General features: G+C 38.5%; 4 protein-coding genes across 10 annotated transcripts; 2 read left to right on the forward strand and 2 right to left on the reverse strand.

Annotated features, from left to right (window-relative positions):
- Positions 1–488: 488 nt before the first annotated feature.
- On the reverse strand, positions 489–2,173 carry LOC132783697 (uncharacterized). Of its 3 annotated transcripts, none has more exons than XM_060789038.1 (4): positions 2,014–2,173; positions 1,233–1,727; positions 883–1,111; positions 489–780 (listed from the first exon to the last, which is right to left on the reverse strand). In XM_060789038.1, the coding sequence occupies exons 1-4, from the start codon at positions 2,093–2,095 to the stop codon at positions 576–578; spliced, it is 1,011 nt and encodes a 336-aa protein (XP_060645021.1). In that variant the 5' UTR covers positions 2,096–2,173; the 3' UTR covers positions 489–575. The 3 variants fall into 3 exon arrangements, with proteins under 3 accessions (XP_060645021.1, XP_060645020.1, XP_060645023.1); XM_060789037.1 differs by having other exon boundaries at positions 883–1,129; XM_060789040.1 differs by lacking the exon at positions 883–1,111 and having other exon boundaries at positions 640–780.
- A 267-nt stretch (positions 2,174–2,440) lies between these two features.
- On the forward strand, positions 2,441–5,763 carry LOC132783696 (guanine nucleotide-binding protein subunit alpha homolog). Of its 3 annotated transcripts, none has more exons than XM_060789035.1 (6): positions 2,441–3,475; positions 4,022–4,160; positions 4,243–4,448; positions 4,732–4,863; positions 4,939–5,078; positions 5,127–5,328. In XM_060789035.1, exons 1-6 carry the CDS (start codon positions 3,086–3,088, stop codon positions 5,194–5,196), a joined length of 1,077 nt encoding a protein of 358 aa, XP_060645018.1. In that variant the 5' UTR covers positions 2,441–3,085; the 3' UTR covers positions 5,197–5,328. The 3 variants fall into 3 exon arrangements, with proteins under 3 accessions (XP_060645018.1, XP_060645017.1, XP_060645019.1); XM_060789034.1 differs by having other exon boundaries at positions 2,498–3,475; positions 5,147–5,763; XM_060789036.1 differs by lacking the exon at positions 2,441–3,475 and adding an exon at positions 3,805–3,943 and having other exon boundaries at positions 5,147–5,763.
- A 658-nt stretch (positions 5,764–6,421) lies between these two features.
- On the reverse strand, positions 6,422–8,337 carry LOC132783698 (ras-related protein Rab-30). Of its 2 annotated transcripts, XR_009632182.1 has the most exons (3): positions 7,823–8,337; positions 6,649–7,632; positions 6,422–6,562 (listed from the first exon to the last, which is right to left on the reverse strand). XR_009632182.1 is itself a non-coding variant. In XM_060789041.1 (2 exons), exon 2 carries the CDS (start codon positions 7,582–7,584, stop codon positions 6,889–6,891), a length of 696 nt encoding a protein of 231 aa, XP_060645024.1. In that variant the 5' UTR covers positions 7,585–7,632; positions 7,823–8,337; the 3' UTR covers positions 6,422–6,888. The 2 variants fall into 2 exon arrangements, 1 of the variants encoding a protein (XP_060645024.1); XM_060789041.1 differs by having other exon boundaries at positions 6,422–7,632.
- An 81-nt stretch (positions 8,338–8,418) lies between these two features.
- On the forward strand, positions 8,419–13,198 carry LOC132783695 (RNA-binding protein 39). Of its 2 annotated transcripts, none has more exons than XM_060789032.1 (6): positions 8,419–8,526; positions 8,573–8,683; positions 10,760–10,908; positions 10,979–11,374; positions 11,487–12,072; positions 12,133–13,198. In XM_060789032.1, exons 2-6 carry the CDS (start codon positions 8,630–8,632, stop codon positions 12,769–12,771), a joined length of 1,824 nt encoding a protein of 607 aa, XP_060645015.1. In that variant the 5' UTR covers positions 8,419–8,526; positions 8,573–8,629; the 3' UTR covers positions 12,772–13,198. The 2 variants fall into 2 exon arrangements, with proteins under 2 accessions (XP_060645015.1, XP_060645016.1); XM_060789033.1 differs by having other exon boundaries at positions 8,430–8,526; positions 8,591–8,683.
- The last annotated feature ends 316 nt before the right edge of the window (positions 13,199–13,514 follow it).

A 13,514-nucleotide genomic window follows, 5' to 3' on the forward strand; every position in this document is an offset into this window, starting at 1 on the left:
TATTTTTTAGGGTAATGTACATCGACGTTTACATTTTTCTTAGCGTTGATTTCATTACAAAGAGAAAAGGTCTATATTTAAAAGAGAAACGATCTGCTTGCAAAGACGTGACAATATACCAACATAAAATGCAATTAAGTGAAAATTTATCACGATTTCTGTAATTTGGTATTTTCGGTGTTACAAGGTATATTTTATAAACGGTGTTTACATGTAGATAAATGCATAAAACTGGTTTTCTTTTTTGTAGAAATATAATTTTTTATTAATTTATGTGCATCCAAATATATATAATTTGTGCCCAAAATATATGTAAAAATGCCAAAAATACACTATTTCCATGTCCGCAATTTCTTTCAGTAATCGAATCAAATATATGGTCTACATATATATTCGTTTACTATAAACGAAGGCGAGGTTATAGTTTGATTCGCATTTCAAAAATGTACGGTTATTTATTCGTATGTATTTTAGAAAAATAACAGTAATATCATAGCAACGTTATATTTTTGCACTTAGGCGTGGTATTAATATATTTTGTTGTAAATACATATTGATATTTCGAAATAAATTCGTTATTTTTTTGGTTTCATAAATCCCCTGGCGCGCAAAAAGCGCACAATGAACGGTGTTGAGCCAAGTGTGATGCTTATGCGAAGTGGAGCAAATACTTTGTGGATGGCATAGGCCGTAACAAAGGTGCTGCCGACAGCCACTTTCTCTATTATTGCACTGGACTCAATGCCAAGGAATTCCAACATGGGCATCATGTTCACTCCGCTGCAAAACAAGCAATCAATTAAAATACTTAATCAAAATGCAAAGTGTTGTATCGGTTAGGTTTGATTTGCAGATGATCAAATGATCTATTAATTGTCCTACCTGGAGATGAGCATGTAGAAGCCACCTAATGATATCAGCGAGATACCTACATGAAATGCCACAATCGTAGCACCATAATCTTTAAAAGCTCTTTTCAATTGATCCTTTTTGCTTAATGCCTCGCCACTCTGCTGTTGAGGTGTCTGTGTTTCTATGGCTGTTGTCGCTGTTGTTGGTGGAACCTTTGGTGGCGGACTACTTGCCTGTGTGCTGTAGAATCGACGTGAACCTGCAGTATGTGAGCAGGCTGATGATATATGGGATGCATAGAAGATGCGTGTTAGTCGAGCATGCAACTAGTGGCAGACTGATCTGCAACATCAGCTAGCTGTTGCGCTGCCGTTTCTCACCTTGGCCGCCGTACACCCCGACTGTGGCATTCTGGTCGTAGGCCACCCAATCAGCTCGTGTGCTTTCGCGCAATGCTCGATAATGCGAGCTGTGCATATTCTGTGACGTGAACTTATACTCCTGCGACCACTGGCCACCCGGCATGTTCAAATGCGAGAACTTGTGCATGCCACCGAAGGGAGATGGCACATTGCTTTGCATAACCGCATTCAGGCTGACAGCACCAAAGCAATCATACGATTGCACATGCAAGTCCTGCACTGTTGAAGCGCCGCGCCATGTACTATTCATCATTGTGTTATCTGTAGTGATGTCAATCATTGAGATGGGCGAGTGCGATATGACCATGATATTGTCCGAGATGTCCCTTGAGCGCTGGGGGGAGAAGCGTGTCGTCTCCGCAGCATCCACATTATTTGGTAAAGGAAGTGCGGGAGCGGGGGCAGTCACTGCGTAGTTAAGCACATTGACGCTTGTGTGAAATGGTTGAATAGCTGAAAAGAAATACATACATATGCTTAATGGAAATATATTGCGCAGTTTAAAAAGTATTGACTATATACTATGACCACACCACACATATGTATGTATGTAGTATGTACATAATACTTCAGAATGAACAGAAGCGACTAAATTGAATTTAATTTACGTCAGGGGTACGCGCTCTATTATCTGCTGGCCAATCACTACAAAGTTGTTTCCACATCAAATAAACCTTCACAATTGATATCAACTCTATGACCTCTAAGATTAAAGCTTTACTGTGGACTTTAACTATACCTGTGTACTTTTTAATGTACTGCATGCTCCAAGGTAGACGAGTGGCACGCAGCAAACCCACTTTATTTGTATTAATAATCATTTCTATATTAATTTTCGGCGGCTTCTATTAGTTGTCAAACACTGACCATTCACGACGACGAAGCAAAATTATCAACTGCACTACCTGTTGTGTCCGTGTGTTGGTTGGTGTATACGGTTTGATGAGTAAAAACAGCTGAGATTAATCGATAGGGTTGCTATCTACTCCTGGCATAAACCAACAAATATCGATATTCTTCAAACATTCAGTATTAATTGTTAGAAATAACTTTTGAAATTCCGAATATTATGCTAAAATTACAAAAATTAATACGGTCAAATAGTTTTGTAGATGTCAACAATTAACTAAATAGCCACAAGTTTTGAAAGTTCTTCAATATCGAGGAAAAGTGTTACCAAGTTGTCGCTTATGAAAATCTGATCTTGGTATATTTTTTCACACGAAACGGTATATTTTATAATTAAAGATTTGGTCACGCTGACATCAACCCTGCCTTTGGGAGTGAAATGCGAATTTATTTACAAAATTGCCAATACGTGAAAAATAAGGCTGTGTGTAATAAATGCGTTAATAATTTTATCACCATTTGGAATCTGCACTCCTGAATGCCGTACTGCAGATAAAAGGAATTTGTGTGGTTTGTGTGATTGTGCAATGTACGCGGAGAAAAAGATTGTAAGGGAGAGCGCGGCCCTGTTTATGTGGTCAAGATGTGATTTGGCTACAGATTCAACATTCAAACAACGACCAAAACAATAAACCCCGCGACCAGGCTAATTTTAGCGTGTGAGACAAGAACAATAAGATCACACAAGCGGGCAGCCAATCAACAATAACAACAGCAAAGCCAACAACATCAACAACTAAGCGTACTGAGCGCGCGCGTCTGTATGCGTGTCTGTGTTTAACTCTAAGTGAACGTGTGTGTGTTTGTGTGTGTAGAAAGTGCGGACGTCAGGCGTTGGCTGTTGTCGCCTTCTTCGTCGCGGTCGCGGTTGCCGTCGCAGTCTAGCTGTATCAATCACAACCATGTCCAGAATTACATTGACCACGTTATCACACAGTGGAGGCTTAAGCAGTAGTAGTAGTAACAACAACGGCAATAACGACACACGCTCTGGGACGCTGACGCATTTAATGGAAGAGCATCAGCAGCAGACGGGGACGAGAGCTGGAATGTCAGGCAGAGGATCGTCCGATAGTCCTGTTGCTGGTGGCTTGCTGTCAGATGGAGCAGATAGACTACGGCGACAGGGGAGTCGACTGCAGACGTCGCGATTCGCCTGCATGCGATGCTGCGGTAACTTTCTCACCTATTTGGTTCGATTGCGCAGCACACCTGAAGAACTGGAACAACGCTACAAATCCAAAGAAATCGATCGGTTTTTAGAAAAGGAGAAGCATACGTTTCGACGGCAGGTAAGTCATTCTGTCAAAACCAATTGAACTCAAAGCATATCGCTGTAAACATTCCCCGTTTAATTAAAAAATTAGTATTAATTTGCTTGGAGCAGCACACACTCACGCACATACACATGCAAGCACTGACTGAAATGCAAATACAAATACATAGACACTCGCATACACATCGCATTCATCCGGTTGACTGTGTGGCCCGCATGGGCCTCCCAGGCAAACAAATAAAACGTCAGACAAATTTTCACTTTTTGATGTTAATGTTGTTGTTGCTCGTAGTTCGCTGGGCTTGGCTCTGACTTTGGGTTTTATTGTTGCATCATTTAGTCAATCATTACAACAAAAAAGTCTTATTCACACTAGAGGCATTCAATTAACAACGTTTTCGTGCTGCCGTAGTTGTTTTGCGTTGCGTACTTTTATCGGTCAAGGTTTCAATTTCGCACGTACTTGAAATTAGATGATACTGTTGTTAGTATCTCAATCGGATTCTCATAAAGCCAGATGCTTTTGATCACAACTTGGTCTCGACTTGTATCTTGCTTTTAGGTTAAATTGTTGCTCCTGGGCGCTGGCGAGTCTGGCAAATCAACCTTCCTCAAGCAGATGCGCATCATACATGGTGTGAATTTTGAGCCGGAGCTACTGCGCGAATACCAACATGTGATATACCAAAATGTTGTAAGAGGCAAGTGCACTAAATCAATATTAAAATCTATAAAATGGAGACGCTAACGACACCAAATCAATATTTGTGGTTTTGTTAGCAGGTATGCAGGTCCTCCTCGATGCACGGGAAAAGTTGGACATCTCTTGGGGCAGCAATGGACGTGAGCAGGACGCTAATGACGCCAAATTAATGGAGTGCAATGCAATAGAGGCAGATCGATTTGTTGAATATGCGCCGCTTATCAAGCGACTTTGGCAGGATCGTGGCATTCGACGAGCCTACGAGCGACGACGAGAATTTCAAATTGTAAGCAATTGATTATTACAAATGTAAATGATTAAAATTGTCGCTTGGGCCCGCATTTAAGCCCGAATTGTGAACAAAGGTTTGGCTAATGAAACGCGTTGATATCGCTTCCACTCACTATGTATTTTTTAGTCAATTTGTGTTTATATCTATTTAATTTATTATTAGGGTTAGAGAGCAGATAGCTTTTACGGTAAAATATTTTACTTTTTTTTAGTTAAAAGTTATAAGTATAACATTAATCCTCATATATATAGTACGTTGAAATTTTTATAAATTCCAGAGCGATTCGGTCAGTTACTTTTTAGACGAAATCGAGCGACTGGCAAAACCCGATTATGTGCCCACTCACAAAGATATTCTGCACTGCCGCAAAGCCACTAAAGGTGTCTACGAGTTTTGTGTCAAAGTTCAAGTATGTGTCTGCAATTCTAAATACATAGTCATATGCTCATATCGTAGTATGTATTCTCTTATTTTCTATTTGCAGAACATTCCATTTGTATTTGTCGATGTGGGCGGACAGCGTACACAGCGCCAAAAGTGGACTCGATGCTTTGATACCTCAGTTACGTCGATTATATTTTTAGTTTCCAGCTCAGAATTTGATCAAGTACTGGCAGAAGATAGGTAAGCATTTTATAACAGAATATGCCCCGATAACCACAATTATCTAAGACTATTTTTGTTTTTTAAAGAAAAACCAATCGTCTGGAGGAGTCTAAAAACATTTTCGATACCATTGTGAATAATAACACATTCAAAGGCATTTCAATAATATTGTTTTTGAACAAAACCGATTTGCTCGAGCAGAAAGTGCGCAATCCAGAGACTGATATACGCTGGTACTATCCACAGTTCAATGGTAATCCGCATTCACTCTTAGACGTACAGAACTTTATGCTGCAAATGTTTATGAGCGTGCGTCGCAGCACTAGCACCAGCCGGATCTATCATCACTTTACCACTGCCATAGACACGCGCAACATCAATGTGGTGTTCAATTCGGTGAAGGATACGATTCTACAGCGCAATCTTAATGCCCTAATGCTGCAGTAGTAATTACATACATAAAGGGCCATCCTCATGGTCGTGATCATCATCATAGTTATTCACGAATCTCGCGCCAGCTCTGGTAAAATTCACTACTATACAGATACATATACCATAAACATATATATATATACATGCAAAACGAAAGTGCCAGGCTGTCAGGAAAAATTCAAATTTGTAAAGGGCCGACCCAATTTGTTGTTAACTTTTTAAAATGGTTTAATTATTCATAAATCTTGTATTAAATGAAATTATTATATTATTTTTATAGCATTTACTTTTAAAATATGTATTCTATTTATGCATAAATGTATATAATTCATTGTGTATGTGTTCCGCATGTGGCTTGCTGCTAACAGACTTTATTTATACCCAAAAAAAAAAAGAAAAACAAAATAATTCGAACATTGCAGCTACAAAATATTCATATTATTAGAAATCTAAACACACGCATGTATAAATAATAATTATTTTTTTATTAATAGCTCAGTATATTTATGCCTTTTGCTACTATGACGTTATACAAGGATATGTTATATACATATTATTTATATAAATATATATAAATACAGTCTACTTGGCATATGTATTGTCAACAGAAAAGTCGAATATTTACACATATATACTGTAGTTTATATAAAATGAGAGAGTTTATTGCTAAGCACGAGATTTTCTCATAGAGAAAAGTCTGCAAACAAATGTACCAATTTACAAAAAAAGAAATTACTGAAAACACCAACAATAATAAATATAACTCACAAAAATTACCTAATCTAAAACGAGTTTCAATTTGCAATGCTATTTGGGTCCCTTAACCATTTTTTGCCTTTCTCCCTTCAATTTATCAAAAATATAGTAATTCCTTTTTACACTCGGGTTCATAGGTTTATTTGGGTCTATTTAATTACAAAGAGCTGTTAATATTATTATTAATTTTATTATTATGTTTGCTGCATTTGTTTTCACATATTGAACTACATTTAATTTTTGGAATGTCATAAAATCGCCATCACTTCTATTAACTAGTACGCCAAGTCAAAATATACAATAAACAATTTTTGCTGTAGAGATATTAAAATAATAAATACATATTTGTAATTAAAAATAAAAAAGTGAACAAAATGTATACAATATACAATAGTAATACCTTAAAGTAATATACAAAATGTGCAGTCTGGTTTAAATACGTTTAAAACTAAAGCATAAATTGTGATGTTCACAATGCAGATCCGTTTGTTTTACCAATACTAAGAAAATCATGGGCGTACTAAGACTACTACATCCAAAGGAGTTTTTAACACAAATATTTAGCATCCATAGTCATGAAGTATCTCATTTGAAGCTACCAGTTTCGTATGAGTGCTGAAACAGAAACTGCGTTTTCGTTTCAGCCGGCTTGACTAGTGTTGTTATCGCCACTGCTGCTGTTATTTGATGAGCTATTTGAGCCCCCGCAGCAGTTGCTTTGCGCTGCTTTGACACTGAAGCTGCCCAGGCCAATGGAACTGTTGCCATCCGATTGACGATGGGCAGCAACTGCCGCTGCGGCACTACTGCCATTCTTGCTCCGCGCTTGTCCAATTAGTTCAGCGGCAATCTCATAGAAGAGACGCTCAACGTTCTCCGCCTCTTTCGCAGACGTTTCAAGGAAGTACATATCATGTTGCTTTGCAAACTCCTCGCCTATCTGAGTGGGTATCTCTCGATCGTCGCGATCTGTCTTGTTGCCCACTAAAATCTTTAGCACTTTTGAGTTGGCATACTCCTGAATTTCGCGCAGCCAGTCCGGTAAACAGTCGAAGGTGGGCTGACAGCTAATATCATAGACCAGTATAAGCGCGTGCGCTGATCTGTAGTAACTTTGTGTGATGGAGCGAAAGCGTTCTTGCCCGGCTGTATCCCAGATTTGCAGCTTAATCTTTTCGCCCTCCACTTCCACGGTTTTGATCATAAAGTCCACGCCAATCGTGGCGCCTTGTCCAGGTGGAAAAAGGCCCTGCGTGAAGCGTCGAACCAGGCATGTCTTGCCAACGCCCGCGTTACCAACGAGTACAATTTTAAATAGGAATTTGTATTCTTCCATTTGAAGTCACTCGACAACTCGTTACACAGCCACAGGAAAACCGTTTACCTGTAAGTATAACATTTATAAAAGTTAGGCCATTTAGACACACCTTAGTTAACGACGCGTAACGCTGGTCTGTGGCAAGAGGTATCTATTTCATTAAGGGGAGATGGTGGTTTATCTATTTGTTAGAGTTGGCTTTTTGCGTTTCGCTCTTAGACGCAGCCTAACGCTTCTTTTAGTAGTTAAAACTCACCTGTAGCTGTAGCTGATGCAGTGGCAGTAGACACACGCAAAATATGTCTGCGGGCTAGCTATCTTTGTCGCTACCTCCAAAGGTGCTGTAACTCTTCTGCTTGTTTTTTTTTTTATTTGACGATGATGATGACTCAACAACTAAAGCTGCCAGCAGCGTATGTATATGTTTGTATTCCTTTTTCGTGCGATGAAGCGACATTCAATTAAATTGCCGCCAGGTTAAAACGGGTTTCATATTTCTTATTACATCAAGTATTAAGGCGCTGTATTCAATGCAACGCGACATTAAAAACGCTTGGATAAAGGTTGGATGCGCATATGTAAATATAAACAAATCGATTAATGGCAAAACGGTCTGGCAACGCCATTTGACTGGACAATTTAGTAAATTTTCGAAAATATTGATTTTGCTAGTAACAAAAATATATATTATTTTTTAATTTGTATTCTGGCAACATTATTCTAATTCAGATATTACTGATAACTGTTAATACATATTTTTTCGCTTGACAGACCAGCTGCTGTCGATTTGTGAACCAACACAGCTCTGCCCACCATTCGAAATATATCGATTTAATGTCATAATCGATTATTACTTATTATCATCGCTTCATCAACACAACATAGTCGGCCACGCTGTGAAAAAAATTATAAATTGAAAAGAGCTGCATTTAACTTACAAATCAATTGAAAAACAGTTTCGTAAGTGATCGCTTAACTTGCACCAGCATACCAACCACAATTTTAGTTTTTTCAAACGACATAGATACCGATAAAGGGCGTTTTCCCCATCAAATAATTCAACATGGCCGAGGACTTTGATGTGGAAGCAATGCTGGAGGCACCGTACCAAAAAAATGTAAGTGGATTAACAACTAGCAAATTCTAAAAATAGCGAATAAATTAAGCTATGGTTTGTACCAATTGTGTTATTATGGCGAAGGCAAATATTAAACTTTATGTACTATAACAAAATATAGACACCTCCAAACGTTCCGTATAAAATATACATACGTATATTTCTATGTATGTGTGTATGGATGTTTTATGTATGTACACATATGCATACATACATATTTTGAAAGTCGAGTGACACACATACATGCACACGTGTGTTCAGCACTTTGTGTGTGTCGAGTGTTTGACCTATGGCCATTGCATACAGCAAGCAGAACGGCGACAGCCTTAAATCGATTTTTAACTTCAACTCCCGGAATGCAATCGAAAATCGACGGCCGGTAATAATCGCCGCAAGGTGGTGGTTTGCGTTATAACTATAGCAATAAATGGTTGTTGCATTAAATTTCCCATAGTTCCTTTAAGCTGGATTTTGTTTACTAGTTTATTTTATCTTTAAACAGATGGTAAAAATATGTCAAAAATCATTTTAAAATACGGTTTAGTTCCTAGATAACTTTTAGTTCGATTTATTCTACGATTCTTGTGTGTTTTTTATTCGAGTGATCCTCAAGTGTGCTGATTATTTTGAGATAATGGGTTTTTAGCATTTAAAATTACCAACCAACCTAAATTGGTTGCTCTCTTTTCTGTCATCTGTCTCTCTTTAAAAACAAACATTAATTAAAAAATAAAAGCAATTTGCTATTAAAAAAAACACCACACTACCAAAAAATGCAAAATGAAAACAAAAAAGCAAGAATAATTCTTAAGGGTGAAATGTCTTTGCAGAAATCGTTTAAGCTCAATATTGTTGCTAGTGATTGTTTTGGTCATTCTAAACACAAAACTAAGCTGGAGACCATTTGGTAAGTTTTGAATGTGCCAGAAACTGCGAAAAAGAAAATAAAACCAAAACATATCTAGGCGTTTGTTTTCTGTATGATTTGTTTCTGTTTTTTCTATCAATTTTGTTTTTAATTGTTACCAACAAAAAAATCAATGAAAACTGAACGTGCACTAAATTTCAGATAAACTCTACCTATTGTCTGGGGCAGCAGGCAGCACTACTACTACTCTCACTCACAGACAGAAAGAAAGACAAGAATGAAAGAAAGAAAGTCTCACAAGCCCACTACTTCACTGCTCTTTCAGGAGTCGAGTCTAAAATACCCAAAAAAAAAATATAAATTTACAAAATATTGAATCAATCTAAAACGATATCAATCACAATTCAAAGCCAAACCTAAAACGTAATAAGCAAACTTAAATTATTTCAATACACATATCTTAACTTATATCTATATATATATATACGTGTCCAATATATAGACGAAAGAGCGCCTGCGATGTGTGTGTTGGCCAGTGTCTCTTTAGTCAAATATGAGCATCCAAATCAACCAGAGCAGCCAACCTACCACCCAACCATTAGCCAGCTCTGATACCCAATCGAATCGAATTTGAATATATGTGGAGAAATTTCGCCGTGATCTACTTATGTGTGTGTTACAATCTACCATATCAGTATCAGTATACGCGGTATAGTGCTATATATATATAATTTATTTAAATATATGTATATATGTACATTAACTGCAATAAGCTGAAGTTGGCATCACCAATAATGATGCTGCTTTTTTTGTTGTTGTTTTTAATATAAAATTGTATCACTATTATTACTACTGTTATATTGCTGTAAATTGGCAATGATCTGCAAGATGATCATTGTTGACTTAAGCATTTCTATTTTATATACTTGCAGATACCAAAAAATTTAACTAATTTACTTTGATTTGCTTTCTCTTATTCAAAAAACGAAAAAAAAAAAAACAAAAAATATACCTCAAAAATTGTTAATTGTACAACTACGTAACGTGGGATTAACAACGAACCAAACGTTATGTGTGTGTGTCTGTGTCCCTCAAAAACATGAACATGAAATGAAAATATCCAATTCTATGTATGTACATTATTGCTTGCGACTTCCACACCTCCCATGTCTACCCAATCAACCAAATACCACAAACCCTATCTATAGAACGTCAGTGCGGGCAGCGCTGGACGGGGACGCAGGCGCAGCGGTGACAGTGAGAGCGTTGGTCATGATGATATTGATGAGGATGAGCGTTACACTGAAAATGGAACACGTTCTTCGAACGGCAATAAAAAGCGCAGCCACCGCTCACGGTAAGCATACTACTGCCTACTGTAACTGATATTGGTTTTTAAATTAGTTAACATATCTTTTTCTTTGCAGCAGTCGCAGTGGATCACGTGGTGCCAGACACAGACGCTCTAAGGATCGGGAGCGCGAAAAAGATCGCGCTAGTGATCGTAGCAGTTATCGCGAAAAAGATAGAGATCGTGATCGTGATCGTGATCAACGTGATAATCGCTATCGCGATGGCAAAAGAAGCAGCCGATCACGTGAAGAACGCTCTAATGATGAGAGACGTGTTGGCGGCAGTGGTCGCAATGAGCGTCGCTCTCGTGATCGTCGAGGTAGCAGTAAAACAATACAACGCGATAACGAACGCAAGCGCAGTCGCTCTCGCGATAGACGTCGTCGTAGCCGATCTCGCGAGCAGCAGCGTAAACGAATGAGTCCCATTCGCGAACGTCGGCGAAGCCATTCAAGGTCCAGAGATAGAAAGTAAGTATCACTGGAATATTTTATAAGTGTTAATAATAGTTATTATGTCTGCCATCTATAACATAAGTTCAATCTTTCTTATTTATTTATTTATTTTTTTTTCTCTATGTAGCAGTCGCCGCCGAACCAGCTACTCACCTCGCCCATACGGTGGACGTGGTCGTGGAGCAGGAAGCGGTGGTGTCGGAGGCAGATCCCCACCGAATGGTGTTGGGGATCGCACACCACCCACTGAGCTGAGTCCTGAGGAGCGCGATGCACGCACCGTGTTCTGCATACAGCTATCGCAACGTGTGCGCGCCCGAGATCTGGAGGAATTCTTTTCTAGCGTTGGCAAAGTGCGCGATGTTCGCCTGATAACATGCAACAAAACCAAGCGCTTCAAAGGGATTGCATACATTGAGTTCGAAGATCCAGAGTCGGTGGCTTTGGCTCTTGGATTGTCCGGCCAACGATTGCTTGGTGTGCCCATAATGGTGCAGCACACACAAGCGGAAAAGAATCGACTACAGAGTGCGCCGCCCCCATTTCAGCCAAAAGCTCACACCGGACCCATGCGACTATACGTCGGCTCGCTGCACTTCAACATCACAGAGGACATGTTGCGTGGTATATTCGAGCCATTTGGCAAAATTGATGTAATTCAACTGATTATGGATACTGAGACAGGTCGCTCCAAGGGTTACGGCTTCATAACGGTAATATACCTTTTTAATAATTTTCATATTATCATTAACAAGTCCTATTTGCCCTTTAAGTATCATAATGCAGACGATGCTAAGAAGGCTTTGGAGCAGCTAAATGGTTTTGAATTGGCCGGCCGCCCAATGAAGGTGGGCAATGTAACAGAGCGCTTGGACATGAATACCAGCTCATTGGACACCGATGAGATGGACCGTAGTGGCATAGATCTTGGAGCAACGGGACGACTACAGCTTATGTTTAAGTTGGCTGAGGGTGCTGGTTTGGCTGTGCCACAGGCAGCAGCTAATGCCTTGCTAGCGACTGCTCCACAGCCAGCACCAGTGCAACAACAGCAGCAGGCCCCATCTATTGCAACTCAATGCTTTATACTGTCCAATATGTTTGATCCGCGTACCGAAACAAATCCTACGTGGGATACGGAAGTACGTGACGATGTCCTAGATGAATGCGCCAAGCACGGAGGTGTTCTTCACATTCATGTAGACGCTGTTTCACCTACAGGCACTGTATATGTTAAATGTCCAAGCACAACAACAGCTGTGTTGGCAGTGAATTCGCTTCATGGACGCTGGTTTGCCGGACGCGTAATTACAGCGGCATATGTGCCCTTAATCAATTATCACTCCATGTTTCCGGATGCAATCAGCGCTGTTGATTTGATTGCATCAACGCGCAAAAATGCTGACGATTAATGATGCAGCAAGGGACAGACAGAATTGAATTGTAGATGAGCAGAAGCGTAAACAACCATCCAGCCAGCTACAATACAATACATTGTTTTTATTCGTTAAACACATTTTGTCATTTTTGAATTTTTTAAGAAGACTTACCAATTTGTATATTGATTCGCAAAACTATAAGAGTATGGGACGCATACGAATATAATTATGTTACCAATACGCAGCATATAATTAGGCATTCCTAACACGCAAAAAATTCAATTTGGATTTTCATTCAGACCTCCTCATGTCTAGAAATAATAATCTTTTCAATTTAAATTTTTAATTTTTCAAAGCATAATTTAGCGCTACATATGTACAAGTGTATAATGTAAAGATACGAAAAACAAACATTTTGTAGTCAGCAAAAAATACATAAAATCAAGAGTAAAAATATAAAAAATCGTGTTTCCTTTCAAAAAATAAAATTTCTCAGATCTTGGAAGCATAAATACCTTTGCCATAAAGAAATGTGCTTATCGATAAACTGTTATACGTTTAATCAACGGTCTCCCGCTATAAAATGGCAATATTTTAACTAAATTTCTGATGAAATCGGTATAGTTATAATTATTTTAATAATCGAAGTTTAAACTTTGAATTTCAAATTTATAAAACATAGTGTACGTCGCATATTTCATATTCCAATTGTATCGATAATTTTATGAAAACCATTTTGCACTTTGATATATATTTATTTACAATGCAAAAAATTA

This window comes from Drosophila nasuta, chromosome 2L (genome assembly GCF_023558535.2).
Source record: "Drosophila nasuta strain 15112-1781.00 chromosome 2L, ASM2355853v1, whole genome shotgun sequence".
In the NCBI taxonomy this organism is placed as follows: Eukaryota; Metazoa; Arthropoda; class Insecta; order Diptera; family Drosophilidae; genus Drosophila; species Drosophila nasuta.